Source organism: Nothobranchius furzeri, chromosome 1 (assembly GCF_043380555.1).
Source record: "Nothobranchius furzeri strain GRZ-AD chromosome 1, NfurGRZ-RIMD1, whole genome shotgun sequence".
NCBI classification, from domain to species: Eukaryota; Metazoa; Chordata; class Actinopteri; order Cyprinodontiformes; family Nothobranchiidae; genus Nothobranchius; species Nothobranchius furzeri.
This window is the reverse complement of record NC_091741.1, coordinates 83,731,494-83,754,480: the sequence shown is the minus strand read 5'-3', so window position 1 is coordinate 83,754,480 and position 22,987 is coordinate 83,731,494. Positions and strand designations below refer to the sequence as shown.

Below are 22,987 nucleotides of genomic sequence, written 5' to 3'. Positions count from 1 at the left end.
TTGCCGGCTGTGATCACAAGCAACAACACAGTAGTTCCCGCTGCTTCTTCGGTAAACGGCGCAAAAAAAAAAAATAACATCAATAAAACTTGGGATGTTGTAGGCGTGGCGGTGGGATTTCAGCCGTGGCGGGCCGCCACGGCTACTCCTATGTTAGGGAAACCCTGCATTTGAGCAGAAATAAAACACATACAGGTGTCAGACTCTAGGGGAACAAGGACACAACACACACACACACACACACACACACACACGCACACACACTTACACACACACACACACATATTTATCATAGTGGGGACCATCCATTGACTTCCATACATTTTTGTGACTGTATTATGCCTAAACCATACCCTAACCATAACCAATGCTGATCTATTCTGAACCTTAACTAAAATTTAATTCACACCATACCTCTAAAACCAACTGGTAAGCTTCTAAAAACAGTGAGGACCAAGAAAATGTCCTCACTTTGTAGGGAAAATGGTCAAAATGGTCCTCAGTATGTAGTTTGTACAAGAACACACACACACTAGGGCTGTAGCGAAGCCTCGACGAAGTCGACGGCTCGATTCTAAAAATTTGTCGACGTCAGATCCGGAAGTCGACGCACCGCGCCCACTTGTTGCATCCCCAGGAGTTTGTAAATAGAGGAGGAATCTGCCTGTTTTTCCTCTAGTTCGCCCTCTTCTCCGCCTTCACTAACATCTCCGCCAAATACCGAAGACCCGGAACAACGTCCGTCCACTACTAGATTATTTTCCTGTTTTGCCCGCCTTCGTCTCCCGGCAACAGACAACAACTTCCGGGGTCAGATGCGCTGCTTCGTGTCTATCGCAGATGTAGAACATCACCGGGAGCGCTTCTCCCTTCATTAAGGAGCTTCTTTCAGACACAAGGAGAGCTGTTTTGGTGGTAGCAGTCTCTCCTCCGTGCTGGTCTGTTTGCTGCTGGGTGTTTTTGGTTTATTTAAACTTGGTAACTTGAACTTAATGTTGGTAAAGCTACTGTTAGCATCTTCGCTAACAGCTTCTTGCGTTGGGATAAGCTGTTACGTTCTGGTTTAGAGTTCATCTTTTTTGTGGTGTAGATCTCCCTTTTATTACATTTAGAGTGTTGTGGGTTTTCGGTTTAGTGTAAAATATCACCTGAGTTTGGTTTAACCCGTAAGACCACTCGCCTCACGCACATAAGTGACCAAAACAAAGCAGCATGGAGACACTCCATCTTCTACCACCTCTCAGGCAGCAGCCTGCACTCCCAAGTTCTACATGTCACCAGAACATAACCAAACAACACAATAAACGCAGTGTTATACAAAATGGAAGGCCTGTAGTGTTTATTCTCTTACAGTAAGAATTTATCAATTTTTTTGAGGAATTTATTTGAGATTTTCTGGTTTTTGTTAATTGTGCAATAGAAAAATAATCATTAGATTAATTTTCTAAATAGTCATTAGAATAGTCGACTATTCGATAAAATAATCGTCAGAATAATCGTTTTAAAAATAATCGTTTACCCCCAGCCCTAACACACACACACACACACACACACACACACACACACACACACACACACACACACACACACACACACACACACACACACACACACACACACACACACATATCTGATTGCTTTTTGTGTCTCATGTCACAGGAAGAACAGGCAGATTATTATGTGACCTCTCAAACACATGCAGCAAGGTGAAGTTAAAATCCCTATAGTGCCGCTTTGTGTGCATTTACCAGACTGTTCATGGATGTGAGGTCACCGATTAACGGTGCAACAATGTGATAATATACCTGTGTCTGCATCAGTGTTTGGAACGTCACTTTTAAAAAGTAATTTGCTATCGTTACTGATTCTTTGTCAAAAAAAGGTAACTCAGTTACTTACCGAGTTACGAGATTATAAAAGTAACTAATTACCAAGAAAAATAACTGCTTAGTTACTTTTTTCATTAAAGAATGCAAGAAAAATGGGTTCCCCTCTTAATTAAACTTACTTAATTTACTTTTTATTTATTTTTTATTTTTTTCAAACAGAATGGATGTCTGAATGCTGGTGACAAGCCTTACAGATTTACTCTCAGGTGGAGCATCAAAGCGTCTGTTTTAAATGTCACGCCTGATACTTAAAACCATCGACATATACATATATGGACAATGGGTTTCCATAGACCCAATAACACGTTTTTGAGGAGAAATGGGAGGTGGCCACCACCGTCAGGTTCCGTCAAGCCCAGACAATTCCACAAAAGAGAAGAGAGGTGGAGCTGAGGGTGGGGCTGTAAGGCTGGGAACAACTGACGACATCCGGTCGAACTAGCTACAAGCTAACCTGAAGCTAACGCGGAGGTGGGAGCTAAGCTAACGGAGGTAGCAACCTAGCTACAACCGGAGTTAACTGTGCACAACACCAGAGCTTCTGAGTCAGAGATACGCCGGGCTGACCGCTGGGTAAAACCAGGTGGAACACAGAGGTCTCCCGAGAGCTCCACAAGCCAGCAGCCGCACAGCAGACAAGCGCCGCTGGGATCTGAGATGCGCAGAGCTGCCGCTGGGGAGAACCGGGTGGAAAGGTTTCCATCCCAGAGCTCCACAAACCAGCAGCCCGCGCAGCAGACAGGAGCCGCGATCAGACAGAGATGCGCCGAGCTGCGGGGAGGGGAGAACCGGGTGGAAAACATCGGTTTCCATCTGAGAGCTCCACAAGCCGGCAGCCCGCGCAGCAGACAGGAGCCGCGGCGATCAGAGATGCGCCATGCTGTGGGGAGGGGAGAAACGGGTGGAAAACAGAGGTCTCCCGAGAGCTCCACCAGCCGATAGTCGGAACCCAGCTCCACCAACATGTTGTATTTCAACCCATTTTCTAATGTGCAGCATTATGTTAAATTCACTGGGTTTTACCCTATTACATTTAAATTTCATGGTTAAACAGTACATGTTAAAATCTAAGCTCAGCTCGGCAGTGACCTAAAATACATAAATATAATTTTACTCACAGAAAAAAATGAAGTGGAGACTCCTTGGACACTCTATTAGTGCAATTAATGCCACAGCAAGTCATCCACAAAAATAAACAATAATGAACAAGTCTGCTTCCAGACCTGCAGAAAGAGAAAAGAGGGAAAAAAATGGGACACTCAACAATACAACAGGAGCAAGCTATCACTGCGTCAACTTGAAGAAATAGAGGACCAACATTGTTTAACTGAACAATCACATGATAATAAATCATAGTGCATTTAGTGGCAACAACAGCCTTAACACGTGTTGAATGTGCCCACGTCCATACTTATGAGAGCACCATGTGAGCACCTGTGTGTGTACACGTGCTTGTTTATGCAAGGTTTCTCTATAAAAGCATCCAATAGAGAGTGTGAGGGACCACAGATCTGCCCCCAAAGATGTGTAGGAGACGGAGGGAGCTCCAAGGCGCTGCCCCAGAACACAAGAATCCCAAGGAGACTGCAACCAGAAAGGCCCCTGCCCTTACTTGATTTACTATAAATGACTAATGACTGGAACATAATAAAATGTATGTCCAAATGTTTTTTATAAACCTGAATAGTTTAAATAAATAAGCACTTAACAGGAGGAACTACTAACAGGAACATTACACTAATCTAGACTATTGAAAGGTCACTGTGTGATATTTAACAAGACCCCAATCAGCTAAAATTTAAAATTGCAAATAGAAACACCTGTAAAGGTTCCTGAACGGTTCCTGAACCTTTAAATGGTCTCTCAGTCTAGCTAAATTATAGAAAAAAATGTAATTTTGTACAGTATTTTAATGTGTCCAGCTTCACATAATTGTGTGTTTTTAGTAGCATTTCTGTTGCTGGTAATCTAGTAATGGTTAAATAAATAAATAAAAATCCTTTAAAATGACACTAGAAGAGGCACAAGCCTGATGGAGGACTTCCATTTACTAACTTGGCTCAGACCCAAACACCAGAAGAGCTGAAGCTGGGTGGTAAACACACACAGGTAGTTCTAATAACACCTGAGCACCCATGAAGTTTGAGACGGATGCATCAGTGTTACAGCGGGACTAAAGACATGATCAGAAACCGGTTACAGCTGGATGATCTAGCTAAGGTAGAAGATCATGACGTCTGAGCGGTGAACAGGTGAGTGGACCTTCGGGAAGTCTCGCTGTCACGCTAAGAAGGGCACGGCTGCAGATCCACACCTGCAGATGTAGAGTATTCATCACATCTTCCTCGTTCTTCACGGGCCGTGATGCGCTTGTATGAAAACATCTGCCTCTTTAGCTCCTGATCAGCTGATGACAGCTTCAACACACCACGCTGCTTAACGCACACATTTTCTTATCAGTAACAGAAACGACATTTTGATAAAAGAAGACAGTAATTAATTAGTTTGCTCGTTACTGAAAAAAAAATTTTTTTAGTTACGCATTTATTTTAAAGGCGTTATTCCCATCGCTGCTCTGTTGGGTCTACAGCATGCAGTGACATTGAGAACACCGAGGGTCTCCGCCCACCCGGCTAATCATCATGGTGTTTGTAAGTGCCTTACCGACACCTCTCTCCCTGGCTGCAGCTGAAGTGTGGTGGTCAGAAAGCCTCACACTGTTGCCCAACGTTCAACAAGCACATAGTAACGCACAACCTACCATCCCCAGTAACGGTAACGGTGTTGCAACAGCGGGAAAAGTAATTAATTAGATAATTCCGTTACCTAAAAAAGAACGCCATTAGTAACGCCGTTATACTTAACTCATTCACTGCCAGCCGTTTCCTGATCGCTAAAGGCCTTCGCTGCCAGCGTTTCTCACCGTTTTTACTGTTTTTTTAAGAGTCACAGAACGTTGCGTGCTAGCATGATGTCGATGCCAAAACAACCGAAACAAAGAGGAGACTCACCTCTTACATCAGGAAGAAGCCGCGTGTTTCGAGCGTTATCCTTTCTTTCATAATCCGTTGTCGAATTGTGATCAGCAGACACTTTTCCGGTTCGCGCCTCACTTTTTTTTACAGGAACGGCCCAAAACGATCTCCAGACACATGGATTTGTTGCTTCCTGATCATGTGATCTGTGACGTATGCGGATGAAGATCGGCTTCAGGGCTGAGATGTTTGTTCTCTCAGCGCGGGGGCTCGTTCCAATGCTCAAACAGTAAAAAAAAATGCAAATGACGACTAGTCGTCATTGGCAGTGAATGAGTTAAACGCCGTTACTCCCAACACTGGTCAGCATAACAATTAAAAGTTAAAGAAATTGAATCTGTGACTGTTGATTCAATTGTTTCATGATTACTTATACCACTTAAATATGATTAAAAAGATGCAGTTTGTCAGATGGAGTTATACCATAACGTTAGTTGCATGTATTTCTGTAGCATCTGTCTATTTGTATATTTAATCAGTTTGTAAGCCTTAGTTCATTGAGCCACTTTTTGTTTTAGGTTTCTGTCGGTATCTTCTTGTGTGGTGTGTATTCTCACCGTTTGAATGTAGCTTGAGTTAGCTGGGATTTAGTATTTTTGTGCGTCCTCTCCTCCCCTCTCAAGCCTTTTTCACAAAGCAGTATGTTGCAGCAAATACATGCCATCTTTAGGGTGCTCCTTGCTGCCAATATTTAAGAACTGAGACACCCTTCTTAATGTTGTTTCAGTCCTTTCACAAGTCACACTGAGATGACCAGAAGGTATCTCAGACCTGGTTTGAAGTGCTTTGTGCAACAGAGCATAGAGGACATTTGACTTAAAATAATCCCTTTCTGTCTCTGCCTTTTACTCTGCCACAGAGATGAAAACTTCCTCCTCCTTTTAGCAGCAACATAAACTATTACAGCAAACTGCTCTCCCGTGTAATCAGGTGTGGGCGTAGGGTCTGCTCAGGAGTGGATCTTCTTTCTGTAGTGGCAAAAGCACTAAACAGCCTAAAGAGACTGGTCCCTGAAGAAGAACAGTACTTCAGTAGTAGACCGAGGAACATTTTTAAGCAGGAAAAATTATTGAAGTATTTGTCTATCTTTTTTTTTCACTTTGGCACAAACACTCTCTTGAATCTGTCAGTTTGTCTGGTTTACATCCATGTATTTTTTTGAGTTGATGTATATTATTGCCACACTTAAGTTAAACTGATGCTTGAAATTATGGTCAGCTCAGTGTGGGAGTAAAAACCAGCATATGTTTGCATCACACACTAATCATCTGTAACAACATGTTACACAAGAAATGTTGCTGTGAAAAATGCTCAGTGGGATTTGTCCTTTGTGTGAGTGCATGCATGTCTGTAAGCACGCTCTTAAGCGTGTGTTGGTGGGTGTCCCCCAGTTTCCTGGTGGTATTACTGGCGTTTCTCCATTAACCCAGCCTCTTCATCCTAACCACTCATTTTATGTTGGATTGTTAGACAAACAGCCACTTGGATCATGCTGCTGTTTTGCATTTAACTGAAGGAACTAAACCTTTGTCCCCACGGATGCTTTATGCATACGCATAATCGCAAGATCATCCTTATGGTTCATGTTATTTTGTCTCATTCCAGCTGTCTTTTTTTCTAGTTTGTATATCACACAGCCTCCATCTCTCTGCAGCGCAGCACTACTGACGTCAGCAGCCAGGGAGCCCTCTGTACTTCTGAGCGACACAAATAGACACAGGCGTATTAAAAAAGCTCCTCTCTGCTATAAATAGCTCCTGTATGTCTTTGCTTCAGTCTGATTGAACAGGAATAGAGCTCAGTGAGAGAGTCTGACGTTTAAAATGAGTGTGAGAGAGCAGGTGATGGGGGAGAAAGGGGAAAGCAGGGGGCATTGGGATTCACAGCGCTGCATTCGTACCCTGGGGACCCGCTGTCTGTCGCTCACCCTGACACACTTCCTGGCTCAGATGAAGTGTTGCTGTGCTCTGCTGCTCTGATATCTCTCCAGCAATATCAACAGCAGGCAGCACACTTTTTAGTCATATTGCAGATTCTTTTTTTTTTTTGTATTTATTTTTGAGCATTTTGTTTGATGCAGGTGGGGAAGGTTATCTCTAGGTCCATTGTAGGTTGTTTTGACTCTGGAGAACATAAAATGTTGAAGGATTGTGTGTTTAGCTAAAATATTTTTTGTAAAAGTTTTTTTTTTAGATTTCAGTTGACTGAAACAAAAATGTAAGTTCATAAGTGAGGTCATAGAAAACTCTTTGAGATGTTCACACCTTTTATTTTAACCATACATCCTTTGTGATTTGATCCCAAGTGAACAGGCTGAAGCCCCTTTTTACATTCCTGCATTAAAATGCATCCACACTTTTTGACTGACTACTTGAAAAAATGTCTGGTATTCACTGTACAAGTAAGTATTTTTTTAATCGTGTTTCTTTCTTTCTGTATTTATGCCATTTGTTTAGTTTATCTGCCAAATAGCATTACTCGTTCAGGAATTATATAAATTAGAAACATGTTAATATTAAGAATACATGTAAAAGAAGCCTTGTCGCACGTATTTCAAATCGTTTACTTGGTATGTGGCTGTTTTGAGTGACAGGGATGGAACGACACATGGTAGTCAGCAGCAGGGTCACACTTTAGTATAAAACACCTGTGGGGCTGCTGGGTTTGGATAGTTGGGAAGACAAAACAGATCATACAGCGATTCAAGGAGACTGAAAAACTCGACAATAGCAACTAAAGACACTCATCCAGTGTGATAAATATACTACTACTTTGGCATGTAGAGCTTGGGAGTGCAGGCTGCTGAGCCTGAGAGGTGGTTGGGGACAAAAGTTTTCTTCATGCTGCTTTGTTTCGGTCCCTCATGTGCATGTGGCGAGTGACGTTACAACCCCTTCTGGGGAGTTAGGCTCGTGTACAAAAAGGAAGGCACAATAACGCAAGATTTAAAAGTTTAAATTATGATCAGGTATATTTACAAAAAACTTAAAACTTTCCTCCCACAGGTTGGAAATACTAACAAAGAAAAATAATATGGCTTGTGGGGAATTGAAACAAAAGTACAAATAACTAGGGTTTTCAATAATCAAACAGCTAAAGATGTCCTACTAAAACTGGGCAAAATTTACTAGGTTCTTAAAGACAAACAAGGATCTCAAAAGGTACATACTCAAAACTGGATGGTTAAATCAAACTCAACAAACTAAACAAAAAACCCACAGTGCTCTAAATGTAACCAAAAGGGAGATCTACTCAACACAAAAGATCTACTCAATACTCTAAACCAGGGGTGCAAAATCCTGGTCCTTGAGGGCTGCTATCCAGCAGGTTTTAGTTGTTTTCCTGCTTAAACACACTTGGTTTGAATCTGCTGGTGATTAACAGGCTGCAGAGCCTGATGAGCTGCTGAACAGGTGATTCATCCAGGAATCAGGTGTGTTGGAGCAGGTAAACAACTAAAACCTGCTGGATAGTGGTCCTCAAGGACCAGGACTGGCCACCCCTGCTCTTAACCAAAATGTAACAGCTTATCCAAACACAAGAAGCTGTTAGTTCAAATGCAAACAGTAGCTTTACCAACATTAAGCTCAAGTTACCAAGTTTAAATATACCAAAAAGACCCAGCAAACAGACCACAGTGGAGGAAAGTCTGCTACCACATAAACGGCTCTTCTCAAACATCTGAAATAAGCTCCCTAATAAAGGGAGAAATGCTAATCCCGGTGATTTTCTTCATCTGCAATAGAGATGGCGCAGCAGCTTTGACCCTGGAAATTGTTGTCCGTTGCTGGGCAATGGAGGTAAGCCAAATAGGAAGGGAATCTGGTAGTGGACATTGTTCCTAGTCTTTGGTATTTGGCGGAGATGGTGGAGAGGGAGAAGAGGGCAAACTAGAAAAAAAGGCAGAATCTTCCTCCATTTACAAGTGGGCGTGGTGCATCGACAGTTTTTTAGAATCGAGCTTTTGATGCCATTGACACGTCATTACAGCTCTAATATTAAATGCCCAGTTTGCACACATTACACGTGTCTATTACACTCCCTTTGCTGTCCATTTTAAAATGCATCCAAATTAGACATTTTCTCTTGAGTGTAGCTAACAGCTACATGTTATGGTGTGTGAATTCCCAGGCTACCTTAAATTATGGGACTTTATGGCATTGTTGTCTGAAACAAAGAATTCTGATTTAGAGGAACTTGATGAATTTATTTATTTCATTCGAAAATATCTTTTCAGGCTGAATTTATAAAGTAATGTTTGCTGTAATGTTTTATGATTTAATCCAGTTTTTCCCACCCAGTTCCAATTTGTTCAAAATCACGTGATCTGATCCAATATCCGAAAGGATGCAGTGCACTCTCAACACTGTTTAAGGTCGAGATGGTGTGCTGATGACCTTGACTCAGGATGTTGTGGATCGATGAGATGAGTACTTCAAAGACCTCCTCAATCTCACTGGCACATCTTTCAGTGAGGAAGCAGAGTCTGTGGCCCCTCCAAAGGTCATAGAGGTGGTCAAAAATTTCCTCTGTGCAAGGGCCCTGGGGTTCCTTAAGTCTCTGGATGTTGTGAGGCTGTGTTGGCTGACACAGCTTTGCCTTATTGCGTGGACATCGGGGGTAGAGAGGGAATATTTTAAAGGAATACCTGCAGGGTGTGTTCCAGCTACGGGGATCACCCTCCTAAAGCATAGTTTATACTTATTCTATTACTACTCTACTGCTACACTCATACTAGTGTGCGCTCACATGCACAAGCATTGACAGAAACATTTTTTTTAATCTAATGCTTTATACTTCTCTGTTGGTGTGTCAGTGTTGTGAAGAAATGCTCAGCTAGAACAGCAGAGTGTATAGCGCTTTACTGGTGAGTCTTGTTATCAATGCAGTCACATCTAGCCTATTCAAGTCTATTCAGGAGTTCTGGAGCGGAGGGTCTGTTGGAAAGTCAAACCTCAGATTCAGGAGAAACATTGTGGTTTTTATCTCGGCCACAGAACATTGGGTCAGCTCTAGGATCAGCTCTGTGCCCTTAGCTGGGTCCTTGAGGGTGCGTTGGAGTTCCACAACCGATCTACGCGTTCTTCAGGGAGTCCTGTGGAGGAAACTTATGGAGTATGGGGTACCAGGCCACTTGATACGGACTGTTAGGTACCTGTATGATCTGTGTCATTTTGCAGCCGATTGTGAAGCAGCTGGGATGAAAATCAGCTCCTCTAAATCCGAGACCATAGTCGTGAGTCGAAAAGGGTAGAATGTCTTCTCCAGGTCAGGAATGAGGTCGTGACCTGAGTGGAGGAGTTTAATGGCACTTACACATTAGCGTTGGCTAGGGTTGGGCATCGATTGGAACCAATTCCAACTGTTCATTTTTCCCGGAATTACTCAACGTTTTTTATTTCAATTCCTAGTTTCGATTCCTAGAATGCTGACGGAAGAGGAATCCGCGGCCGATCTCCGTGAAAAATAAACGGGATCTGCAAATTGTGATCAACGCTTTTCAGAGCTCATCACACCAGCTGTCTGTGTGCCGCACTGAGTCCTCTCTCCCCCCACCCGGATATAAACAAACATGTCTGCCTAACTTTTACTCCGTAATGTAAACTTTAACTCCTGCAGCTTAGAGGAAACTTGTTAAAATTTGTCAACACGGTGGATTTAATAGAAGCTTTAAAGAACAAACTCTGGACGGTGTGAGGTGAGTTAGTCTCGCTGCAGAAATAAAAACACACGGAGCGTCAGCAGTCAGACACGTGAGCGTCAGAAGGCTGAACAATAACCTGTAGAATAATTAAAGTCATCATGCTAGAGAAGGTTATCTGTTGTGGCCCACACCAGCTTCTGCCACAATAAATAATTATAATAATAATAAATCACACACAAAGTTGTGAACATTTTAATTTCCTTGCTGAACTATTTCTGTTGAGTTTTAATGTTTAAAATCTGTTAAGATTGTTACTGACAGCAGCCACATTTAGGTTTCACTTTCTGTTCTGACTGAATGCTGCTGCAGCATGGAGGTGTAGTTCTCAGTCATCCTGGACATGATCATCCTGAGAGTTTTAGCTGAAGACAGCTGGACGTTTCTGGATATGTTGGAGACATTTAGCCTCTCATCCCAGAGGCTTCTTCCAGACTTTGGATGTGGTCAGAAACAAACACACTGGTTGTGCTGCAAGTCTTAATCTTTTTTTTTCTCCAAAACATGTTTTTGTCTAAATGAAGGTGATGTTGTTGTTCATAGAATTAGAATTCATGTTGAAGTTAAGATTATTTCATCAAGGAGGACCTGTGGTTAGCTGGCTCATGTAAAACATGTCATGTCTTCAAAGAATCGGGAATCGATAGGAACCGGAATCGAAATGAGGAATTGGAATCAAAATCGTTCAAAATCAAACGATGTCCAACCCAGCGTTGGCACGGTCGGCATTTGGTAGGGCTGGATGGCATGAGTTCAGTCTGGAACAGGCGGTGTAGTGTTCACATAAAAATCTGAGGGACTTCTCAGGAATGCGGAAATCCCAGAAGCATGTGCGCTTCAAACGAGGGAAAGTCCGCGGTGTCCTCCATTATAAGGTAAACGAAGGCGGACATGAGCTGTGTTGCTTTTGGAGACTGAACCACATTCATTTATTAATTTCCTTTGTGTGTCATAATATTGCCCCCCCCACACACACACACAGATTTATCCCCTGAGCAATCAGTGTGTGGTTGCTAAGGCAAGAGCTCCGATGCGGAGAACAGGCGCACGCGCGCACTGCACACTGAGCTTTTTTTACAGGTTCTCTGCAAAGTAATATAAAAGATGTATGTATTATTAGAAATTCGTTTGCAAGACCTCCCTCATGTAAGTAGTGGGTAGTTTGAATGGAGTTAAGTAATTAAAGAACTGTGGCTGCAATTAAGACAAGTATTTCAGCAAAGTACTGAGATAACTTTTAGTCTAGAGAGTAAGAGATGAACAGCAGACATCAAAGCTTAAAGTGTTTACTTGTTTTTTTAGGTGTTTAGACTTCAGCACGGAGTGTCTAAAACAAGTAGTCAGTTGAGTTAAAGTTAAATATTTTACAGCTCTTGTTAGAATACAAGACTGATTATGTGTATGGTTTATTTACAAAGATGTAAACTATTAGTTCTGTACTTACGTTGTGACAGTTGGTTTTTGAAAACAGCCTGCCTTTAATTAATAATAATCATGCTTCTCCTTCAAATTGGATCTCCTAGTGCCACAAAGTCCAGACTTCTTATCTCTAAAACACACAAAAAAGGCACCAGTTAGTCAGTTAAAATCTTGGTTCCAATCCAACAGTTGAAGCTTGTTATGTCTACATTCAAACAGTAGTGTCAGATAAACGGCTGTCTTTTAGTGTCTTTCAGTGTTGTTAATCAGACATTAAATGAAAAGTTTAGACAATATTGGCAGTCCACAAATTAAGCCTTATTTTCAGCTAATGTGTAGGATGAGTCTGGTGTATCCCACCCTATCCCAAGATTCATTTTAGGTCAAATGTGGGATTTTAGTCCTTTAAATGATGGCAGGAGAAGATTGTAGTTTTAAATGCAAGCATATTGAAATCTAGTGGTACAAACTGGAAAAGCTTAAAGCTGGTGTGTTGTTAGGCTTTTTCAAAATATATTTTTGTCAAAAAATGATTGTAGACAAGTTCCTGTGTTGGTAAAGCTGTTGTAACTCCTAGCAGAAGTAATCAAGAAGCTTAGCAAAATTTCAAGCTTGATTTGCTCTAGCATCTGTTTGGTGCTGTTATCATTGCTAGGTCACAGGATATGCTATTGTGACTGGATGTGTTGAGGTATAGTCAGGAAAAAATCTCAAGGCTCTACCATCTAATTTCATTGGGGTTCACTTAACGATCTTCGTGGTGGATGAAGGACCCAGCCTTGTTCAGCCAGGTAGACTGGGTTCTTTGAACGATGCAGCTCTTGAATGTGGACATGGCCACTGTTTCCTTTATATTTTTTTTATTTTTATTTTATATAGTCATTCATTGTTCCTCTGTCAATTTAGGCAGAGTTTGCAGTTTTGTGTTATTAGGGTGTCCATTTACTTAGGCTGCTACTAATGATTACTTTGATAGTTGACTAATCAGTTACTTCTCCCCTGCCAGTTAATTAGTCAACAATTACTTCAGTAGATACCTGCTTTCAGTCTTGCCTCACCTGCCCAAGCTTTTGTACCTCTGAATGTCATTGGAGTCTTCATTAATATAATTTTTCACAGCAAATGAAACTTATGAGCAGTGAATGAATTTGAAACCCACTAAACGTTAGAGGATGTTTACTATTAATTTACTCTAATATCACACACACACGCACGCACGCACACACACCTGAAACGAAAACTATGCAGCTACTCCTACTAACTAAAACGCCATGCACCAAAGTACATAAGTGAAAAGTTTTCTTAACAAGTATCCATGAGATCTTAATACAAATAACAGAGGAAACATCAAGATTAAAACGTGTAAACAGCTCTAGGTGTTTCAGACGTTTGCATCAAACCCACGTTTGTGAACACTCTGCTTAACATTGTCAGACATTCTTCTCTGCTGGAAGAGCTGTGTTTCGTCTTGGTGAACTTGATAACAAGCAAGATCCCCCCCGCCCATGGCAAGAAGCCCTTTTAAGGGAAAGTCTGCATAAATTATGTTTATCAACTATTGCAGCCTTACTTCATATTAGATTGATGAGAGGAACTAGATCTTCCCTGTCCTTTTTTATTTTCTGATCTGACATATTTTATCCAAATCACCAAGATTAACTATTTATGTGGAAGTAAACTGCTCCCTCTCATTCCTTCAGTGCTGATCTAAATTTTTAGGGTTGTATTCTGGTCTGAGGATCAGGTTGATGCTCAGATGACAAAAATAAACAGCATTCTACTAATTTTAGTTGTTTAGCTACATTTACTGAAGCGTGGTTTAACTTCCTACTTAAACACACGCACACACACACACACACACACACACACACACCACTCATAATTTGTAGTATACACTTTTAAACTAGTTGAATTGTAACTTCATTTTATTAACTTTAGTTTGGCAGCATCTCATCTATAGTTATTTATCACTGCTCTTGGATCTCCTCTGAATGTGAAAGTGTTTAAATATGAATAAAGATGACACCTTTGTGTTCACACAGAGCAACGAGAGCCTTTTTAATTCTCAGTTCAAGCACAAGTGAGGAAAACACTGGAGACTGTATGAAAACGCATCTCCTACCCTCAGATGAGCTGACAGGTTGCTGTGCTTCTGGTCAGAATATCAATGAGCTGCATACGTTGTGTATATGAATGCTGTAATAATCAAAGCAGCTCACGAGGGGAGGTCCAATTTGCATTCTGCAGGATCAGAAATGCCAGGGGTAAATCCATCATGTGGTTTATGGTGACACGTAAGCCCATCTCATTTGTTTAATGGGATTTTATCTGCTGGGCCTCGTCAACTCTTTAAACTGGTTGTTTGTACCTGAGATTAAAACTGGAGCACCTGTGTGTACATGTAGTTTCTCTTGCATAAAGCTCAGACAGGTAAGGTGAATTTGACAAAGCCCACAGCTGGCTTTCTACTATGCCTTGGCAGAGCCACAGGAGTGTTGGCATGCTTGTGGATTAAGCACTCCATCCTCAGCTCTCTTGATTAAAACTTATTTGGCCCAGAACCTCGTTTGCTTCACTCCAAAATGTAAATGTCCCTCCTATCCTTCTGACAAGCAAATATATGAAATGTATAAGAGTGTTAGGAAAAAGGATAAAACTCTGCTTTTAGACGGTTAGCTCCATCTTTTAAACCAGTCCCACACACTGATCGTACCACAGCCAAAGCAGCACGATTTAGTAAATATGTTTTTATTTCCAGTGGTTACATGTGTTCTCATAACATTTTTGTTAATTAGAGTCATTGTTTCTCCTGTCTAGGTGATAGTGGATACCCCCACCAGCCCAGTCACCAGTGGCCTACCTTTATTTTTTGTCATTACAGTAACTGCTATCAAACAGGTAAGACACAGTGTAATGAGACTGATTAGCATCCATAACCGAATGTTATTGGGACTTCGTTAGCCATGCCCTCATTTCCTTGTCCTTTATTGCCTTCCTCCCTCCCTCCCTCCCCCTTCATAACCATATTAAGTCTTGCTGCCTGTATAACTCCCTTGCTGTTTTTTGTATAACATACTTGACTAACACTCTCTTGGGTTTTGTGTTAATGTGCTCTGCTGGTAAGTTCTGATTGGGGTGAAGATGAAACAGCCCCCGAGGGAGTCTGAACAAATGGAGAGAACAAGAGAGTGAGTCTGTTACTGTTGTGAACAGAACTTGAGGACACCAAGACACAGTAAGGCGCTTATTAATGTCTTTATTAAAAGGAAACCACAACTAGGTGTTACCAGAGGTGGGCGAGGCTGAGGCAGGGTCAGGAGGAAGCATGGGTCAAAACCAGAGAGATCCGTGAATGCTACAAGGGGCAGGCAGGAGGCAGAATCCAGAGAATGGTCCGAGGTCGAGAATCCAGGTGGTCAGAGGCAGAGAAAACAATCCAGGCAGGGAGCAGGCACGTGGGTTGGTCGAGGAACAGAATCAAGGTCTAGATCTGTAGGCAGAGGTTGGAGTGCTGGAGAATTAACTGGCGTGAGCTTTCAAAAATCTGGCACTGGCTTTGTGTTGGTCCTGGTGTTATATAGAGAGTGTTGCAGGTGGATTTGATGAGTTGATGCGAGACAGGTGGTTTGGATAAAGTTGATGATGAGCTGGTTGTGGTTGCTGGGGAAATGGGGCTTGGCTGGAGTGGAGGCATGACAATTACAGAGAAACAAATTATCAGGGGGAGTTTTCGTTTCTCTTGTTCTCTGGCTACAACGTTCCAACTTCAGATGTATTGTTTTAGGCGTCTTGGAGCTTTGACATGCACAATAGTAGGTGGACTTCCTTGCAACAATCTAAGGAAGACATGAGCAACATTGGACCACCTTTAGAGATGTGTTGAAGTACGGAGCTAAGAATGCCGAAAACTGAGCAGTGATGGCGTGCATGCACTCGTCTTCTCCCTGCTTTTTTTTTTTTTTTTTACTCTATGCTACTCAAGCAGATTTTCGCCTCCTGTCTCCTTTATCTGTAATTTCACTTTCTGGCTTGAGCTCAGCTCTGGCACGTCTTGCTGCCTTCCTTTGTCCCATACATCTCTACACAATCTCCTCCAGCAAAATCCTTGAAACCATAGCTGGATGCGATTACTGCTCTGCCTTTTTTAAATCTATTGCTACTTTGTTTGAATAAACATCTTAAAGTCTGCTTACAGGCACTTTTTTAATGTCAGAAGTCAAACAGGGGATCATGACCCATCTTTAAGTTTGAGCAGTATCGCCTCACGGTGCTTTCACTGGTGTCACAGTCACAGTTTCAGTGTCCCATGAGAAGTAATGGCAAAAAATGTTAGCACTTTTTTTTATTGTACTCAGCAAATAATGCAGTCCTATTTTGATCCATTGCCACAGGGATATGAAGATTGGCTACGGCACAAAGCTGATCGCGAAGTGAACAAGTACCAAGTGACTGTGCTTGAGAATGGCCAAGAGACGCCAAAAGAGAGTGAGAACATCAAGGTAATTTTAAGAGCACTCATCCTGTTCAGGATTCATTGTGTATATATAATTTTATAGGAATATGGTCAGAGAGAAGCTGCTGGCTGCTTATGTATGCACAGGAGGAAACTTTCTCTATTCTCTGAGCTAATTGGGTGATAAACATGGCGGATATGGTAATTAATGTAGTGTTTACCTAAATCTACTTCTCTAATGGTTCATTTGGATTTCAGACTCTAGAGAATATTTTTTCTGTGATTTTTTGTTGAGCTACTAAGAAATCAAAGTGACAGTACAGGAATCAGAAAGTAAAAAACGTGCAATAAGAAATGCACAGCAAGTAAAATGAAGCTCAAGTATAGTACTGTAAAAAGGTGTTAGCTTTTTTACAGATTTATTCGGGTTTTTATCACTTAAATGTGGGACATTGAATCGGCACACACATTTCAATATCAGACAAAAATTGCCAGAGTAAATTCAAAATGTAGATTTCAAATGTGGGTTTTATTTTACTACAGAAAACAACAAAAAAATCCTAACAAACCAGGTTCTTTGTGAAAAAGTGTTGTCCCCAAAACTTTCTCTGGTCATAACGACCTTGGCAGAGCAACTACTCAAAATTTTTGTGATTACAGGTAATGAGTCCCTCACATCACTGTGAGGAATGTTGTCCAACTGTTTTTTGCAGAATTATTTTAGTTCAACCACATTAAATCATCTCTCTGCTGCTATATGCAAAAAGAATGGATTTGATGAATGTAGTTCTTTAGGGGAATGAAGAAAAGACAGAAAATGTGCATCTTTTTTGTTATAGATCAATTATAATTATTTTAAAATAAACAAGATTTATTAAGACTGTTTTCAAATCTAAAATATGAAGCTGTTCTAACAAACCTGTGTATTAGAAGTAAAAATTTTAATTTCTATAAAAGAAAATGGCTAAACAGCCTCTAAGGATCTTGAATCAATATGTTTTTCCATGGGTTGTAAACATTCAGCAAGCAATGGATTTTTTGTAATTGGTAAAGCAAACTCAAGCTAGAAGCTAAGTGAATATTGACCAGTAGTAAGATACGACACTCACATGCAGTTTTTTTATACAGTAGCTGCAACAGCCTGACAGGAAACAGTTTGTTTTAAAGACCTCTGCCTACTCTGTGGCCACATTTATTAGAGCTCCATTTCTTATACTTGTGCACTGTGGGAAAGCAAACAGAGTCTTCACCACTGCTTTTTCAGGTTGGAGACATTGTTCAAGTGAAGGAAAACGAGACCTTCCCCTGTGATTTGATTCTTCTGCAGTCTACTAGAGATGATGACACATGTTTTGTGACCACAGCAAGTCTGGACGGAGAGTCCAACCATAAGGTACGATGCACTGAATATGTCTAAAAATAGACATATTCAAATAAATGGCCTGTATTTGTATACTGCCTTCTTGGGGTTCTACAACCCGCAAGGCTCTTTACAACACAATCAGTCATTCACACATTCACATAGCCTGGCCTGCCAGACTCGTTTAATTCTACACAGAGAACTAGTCTGGTTATTCACAAGCAGAGAGGCACATGAGGGGTGGGACAAGTTAGCTCAAATACAACCAATCAGAAGAAAGGCGGAAATGCCGACTGTACCATGCAACTAGGGTTGTCACGGTGTGAAAATTTAACCTCACGGTTATTGTGACCAAAATGATCACGGTTTTCGGTATTATTGCAGTATTTTTTTAAAAGTGTTACGTTTTCAGACAACTAAATAAACCCTGTGTATCAGGAAAATATCGTCCTCAGTTTGTGTCTAAATTTTGCTTAAAATGTGTTATTTTGTAATAATGTTTATTTGTTTACATGTTTCCCCTTTAGTCTTTTAAATACCAATATTTGCCCATAACTTCTTATTTTTTGTCTGTTTGATGTCATCATTTCAAAAATATTAGATCAGATGATACTCAGTACTCACGTAGCCTTCTAATCAGATACTTTTTTACCCTTACTTGAGTAATAAACCCTATATCAGGAAAATATTGTCCTCGGTTTGTGTCCTTCCAGTGAGCTTTGTAGACGTGGGAAAATGTCATCAGGCAGTAATCATTGTTAAATTCATAATTATTCTCGGAGAGAGACCAACTCTTATCTGCCCCTGGCAGCCCCGTAATGCATAGCATCATTTCAACATGGGGGTGTCCTCGACACGGTTTATATGCAGGTAGCGGGCGCTGCGGCTGCTTTATACAGCGACTCGTTGCATTCTCCCTCAACCCAAATCCTCGGATCACACATTTTAGCTAAAACGCTAACGTTAACTTGCCTTGTGTTGACTGTAGAGTTGTGGGTGATGGTCACGCAGATGTGTCTTGAGATTTGAAGCGTTGCTGCCTTTCACAGACACTTCTTCCTACACGTGCTGCAAACAGGATAGCCGTCTTCTATCAACTGTCCCTCGGCATTCTTCAAATATCCAAAAAAATGCCCATACTTCCCACTTTGTCTTCTTTGAGGGATAATAAATGTCCTGAGCGCTGCCGTCTCCTCCTTTGGCCATTATTTCAGCTTTAGCTTCAAGAAAGTTTTGGTTGTAAACAACAAAGCGCGCATGTGCCGCCGGCAACTTCAGCAGATGATACGGTGGCTGGTAAGGGTCACCGCGCCTACACCGCAGCCACGGTAATCCACCGAGATAATATATTAAAAAAAAACGAGACGGTTATTATTATTGTCAACTTTTTTACCGGGGTTTACCGCTACACCGGTTACCGTGACAACCCTACATGCAACGCTGATGTTTTTTAGTTGTAGTCAATAATGGCATCTGGCGACAGCACAAACCTCTTTCTTTAGAAAAAAGGCTTTTAAGGCTTCTACTTGTTGTGATTTTAAAGACACATTCAAGTCATTTAGAACAGAGGAAAGAGCTGCAGCGAACTCCGCTTCAGACGCCGTCTTTGTTGTTTATGAGAAACAGTGAGTGAGTTTGTTGTACACTGCTCAGCGCTGATTGGCTCGTTTAGAATTCTCAGGGGGTGGGGTTATTAGAATGGGAGAGATCCCAGACCCAGTGCTTCCCATAAGGTCGCTTGGGGCTGGCTGGCCAGGCTAACATTCATGCGTTGGTGGGGTGAGCTACGATGTAGCCACAGCTGCCTTGGGGCGTGCTGACAGAAGTGAGGCCTGATGAACACTGGTGCCACCGGTTCCTTCGACCATCACCAGCAGGTAAGGTGGGTTAAGTAAGGACACAGCAGCATTCTCTGGCCAGAGTTGGGATCGAACCTGCAACCTTCCCATTACTGGACAACTTGCTCTACCTCCTGAGCTATGCTGTCCCTTTTTACCATATTATCAGTACGATGCATGTTAGGATTAAGACAAAGAAGTTTATTTTTGTGAATTACCTTTTCTAAAATAGTTAGGACATCTTGTAGGTTTGTTTATTGGAGCTGGAAACTCAAAATGTCATTCTGGATAACAGACATTTCTCCTGTCCTGTTAGTCAAATATATGTTTATTTTCTGCATCTTGCTAATGTTTGTAAAAGCATCTCTGTATCTGACATTCTTCTGCTGAATGAGAAGAGGAAGCTAAAATGACCACTTGACCTAAATCTGCCTCAGATCACACACACTCTTTTCCTCTTTCCCTTTTCCAGACACACTACACGGTGCCAGATATCGAGAGGGATCTGAAATCTCTAAATGCCACCATTGAGTGTGAACAACCACAGCCTGACCTTTACAAGTAAGGCAATCAACATGGTGTCTGTTCAGATTTGCACCACAAGCATGTGCTGTTTCTTGGTTTAACACTGTGCTGTTTGAAAATGAACAATAGATTAAGATCTCAATTCTAGATCCACTCTAGTGTTTGGCTGAATAATAAAAACTAATAAAATGCAAAACCGATCCCCTTTACTCGAGTATGTGTTGTTATGTTCCAGGTTTAATGGCCGAATGCACATCTACAAAACCAATCAGGATCCCGCCGTGAGGTGAGCGCTCATGCACAATCACCTCGACCCATTTTAAATGAGAGCAAAATCAGAACACAGTTGCTTAAGCGCTAATTTGTTTCCTGTTGCATTTCAACCAAATCACTACTCCATTGATCTTTCATTGCAGACAAGCATTAAAATTAAAACATGCTGGCAGGGATTTAGCCTCAGCTTCCAAAGCTCTCCCATTGGCATTTATCATTGACTGCTTTGCAATGACAATACAAACAAATGGCCAGTGTCCTTCTCAAGATCACTGGGGGATGGAAACCTGGACTGCAGCCATGCTGTCTATGTAGGAGTAGATGCCAGATTACCTGCCAGGTTCCCATTTGGAGAATATTTGTGTGTGGATGGCTCAGCTCCTCTAACTACTCACGTTTTGATCTGCTGATGTAATTTTGCAGGTCATTAGGCCCAGAAAACCTGCTGCTGAAGGGAGCAACTCTAAAGAACACTCAGAAGATATGTGGTGAGTTAAATTTTATTACACTTTAATTATATATATATATTTTTTTTTTTTTTACTGAAGATATAGACAGAAAAAATCTTATTTCTCCTTATTTTGCCTCAAGGTGTTGCAGTTTACACAGGCATGGAGACAAAAATGGCTCTGAACTATCAGGGCAAATCTCAAAAACGATCCGCTGTTGAGAAGTAGGTCTGCACATAGGCTGCCTCCAAGTTTAAAACCATGTGTTTTGTAGTCATTACTAATTTCTTTCTTTTGTAATGTCAGGTCCATCAATGCATTTCTTCTGGTTTACCTTTGCATACTGCTGAGCAAGGCGCTTGTGTGCACCACACTTAAATATGTTTGGCAGAGCAAACCTGGACAGGACGAGCCATGGTACAACAAGAAAACTCAGAAGGAGAAAGACACAAACCTGGTGAGTTTGTATTCCTAAAGAACAAGTTCACTGAGAAAGAGTTTATTATTTGTGATTTTTGAAGTCCGATCGGCCACTCAGAATTTTACATGCAGGCTGAATGTGAAAATGGTCTTCTACCACGGCTTCCTGTATTAGCCATTGATAATGCCATGACAGGGGAATTACTGGGATTAGAAAAAGCACACAGGCCTACGTCAACCTGTAAATGAACATTCATGGACTCGCCCATCTTGACTTTTGTCGGGAAAGGCTGTTGTTGGTTTAGCAATATCTCTCCTTGTTTTATTAAACAATACATTTTTTAAACAATACATTGCAATAGCTGCAGTATATTCGTGGCTTAGGAACATATAAATAACTGGAAAACATAAATTACTGCAGGGCTGGATGGTAGAGTAGTAATGGTGCTGAGTGAAGACGAGCACATGACTTTTACAGGCGTTGCTTCAGTGTATCATCGTATATCCACTAGTTGGATGCTGTGTATCTGGGCTGTGACACAGTTTTTCTAGTTTTATCTGAGATGTCAGTGGTTTGTAAACTTTTCAGCTTCTGACCCACAAATGAGTTATTACAGAGACTTGTGACCCAGTTAACACCAGGTTAGGTAAACCGTTTTCTAATGGTTATGTTAAACTAGAGCATTATGACAACACAACTAGCGTGAAACATTTATTAATAAGAATACTATTTCAAATACAGAACTTTGATTTTCAGACGTGTGACAACACCATGTTAACAATTTTAGTAAGGGTATGCTATTGGCTATGGTTTTAGACAGCTATGATGTGCATTTGTTTGATGGTATTGTGCTGACGTGACAGGCTTTTAGGAATTCTGTTTTTATTCTTTTTGAACTTGTATTTTAAATGTTGCATAATACTTATTGTCCATATGTACATAGCGCTGCAGAAGTGACCCCCCAAGTATGTTTGTGTTACACTGAGTAGGAGATGTTCTGTATCTCACTTTACCCCTGTATAGTGACAATAAAGGCATTCTATTCTATTCTATTCTATTCTATGTAACCAAAAACCAGCCAGGGACAGATATCACAAGTTGGCTTAAGCCATAAATGTTAAAGTACATGGTGTTTAATAAGGGTTAACACCTTTCCCCCTACAAATAAATACATTCAGTCTGAATTGATTTTTGGAGATTATCTGATATGAAATTCTTTAGTGTTTCATGAATCACCATAACAACTGCTGCAGGCTTTAAAAGTACAAAATAAACTAAATGGGTGAAGTGAAGACTCGTGGTTTAATTTAAGGATTTACCAACATTTTACAAAATGTTTCAGATGGTAAAGCTTACTAGACCTCAAACACACCTGGACAAATGCAAAAATGTTTTAGATACTTTCTTAGGTAGTGATTTTCCTCTTTGTGTAACTTAGCTAAGCCTTTCCTGTGGCTGTTCATAGATTTTTCTGCCTTTCCGTTTGATTCAAGCAAGTGAAATGCTGCTTGATCAGCAGGGTAATTGATTCTGCTTTTGCCTGAACAGAAATTACCTAATGAATCCTGTCACAAAATCAATTAATATAAGTTGTCTTGCAGCAGGAGAAGCTATGAATCCGCAT

The 22,987-nt window shown here is 41.1% G+C and overlaps 1 protein-coding gene across 8 annotated transcripts in view; it reads left to right on the top strand.

Annotated features, from left to right (window-relative positions):
• atp11c (ATPase phospholipid transporting 11C) overlaps positions 1-22,987 on the top strand; it is a 100,812-nt gene that overhangs the window by 59,438 nt on the left and 18,387 nt on the right. For all 8 annotated transcript variants that reach the window (XM_054739221.2, XM_054739220.2, XM_054739216.2 and 5 more), the window contains exons 4-11: positions 14,862-14,942; positions 16,436-16,543; positions 17,762-17,890; positions 20,168-20,256; positions 20,456-20,506; positions 20,917-20,981; positions 21,085-21,166; positions 21,249-21,399. In XM_054739221.2, coding sequence (XP_054595196.1) covers positions 14,862-14,942; positions 16,436-16,543; positions 17,762-17,890; positions 20,168-20,256; positions 20,456-20,506; positions 20,917-20,981; positions 21,085-21,166; positions 21,249-21,399 — 756 coding nt within the window. The remainder of the gene's footprint in view (positions 1-14,861; positions 14,943-16,435; positions 16,544-17,761; positions 17,891-20,167; positions 20,257-20,455; positions 20,507-20,916; positions 20,982-21,084; positions 21,167-21,248; positions 21,400-22,987) is intronic.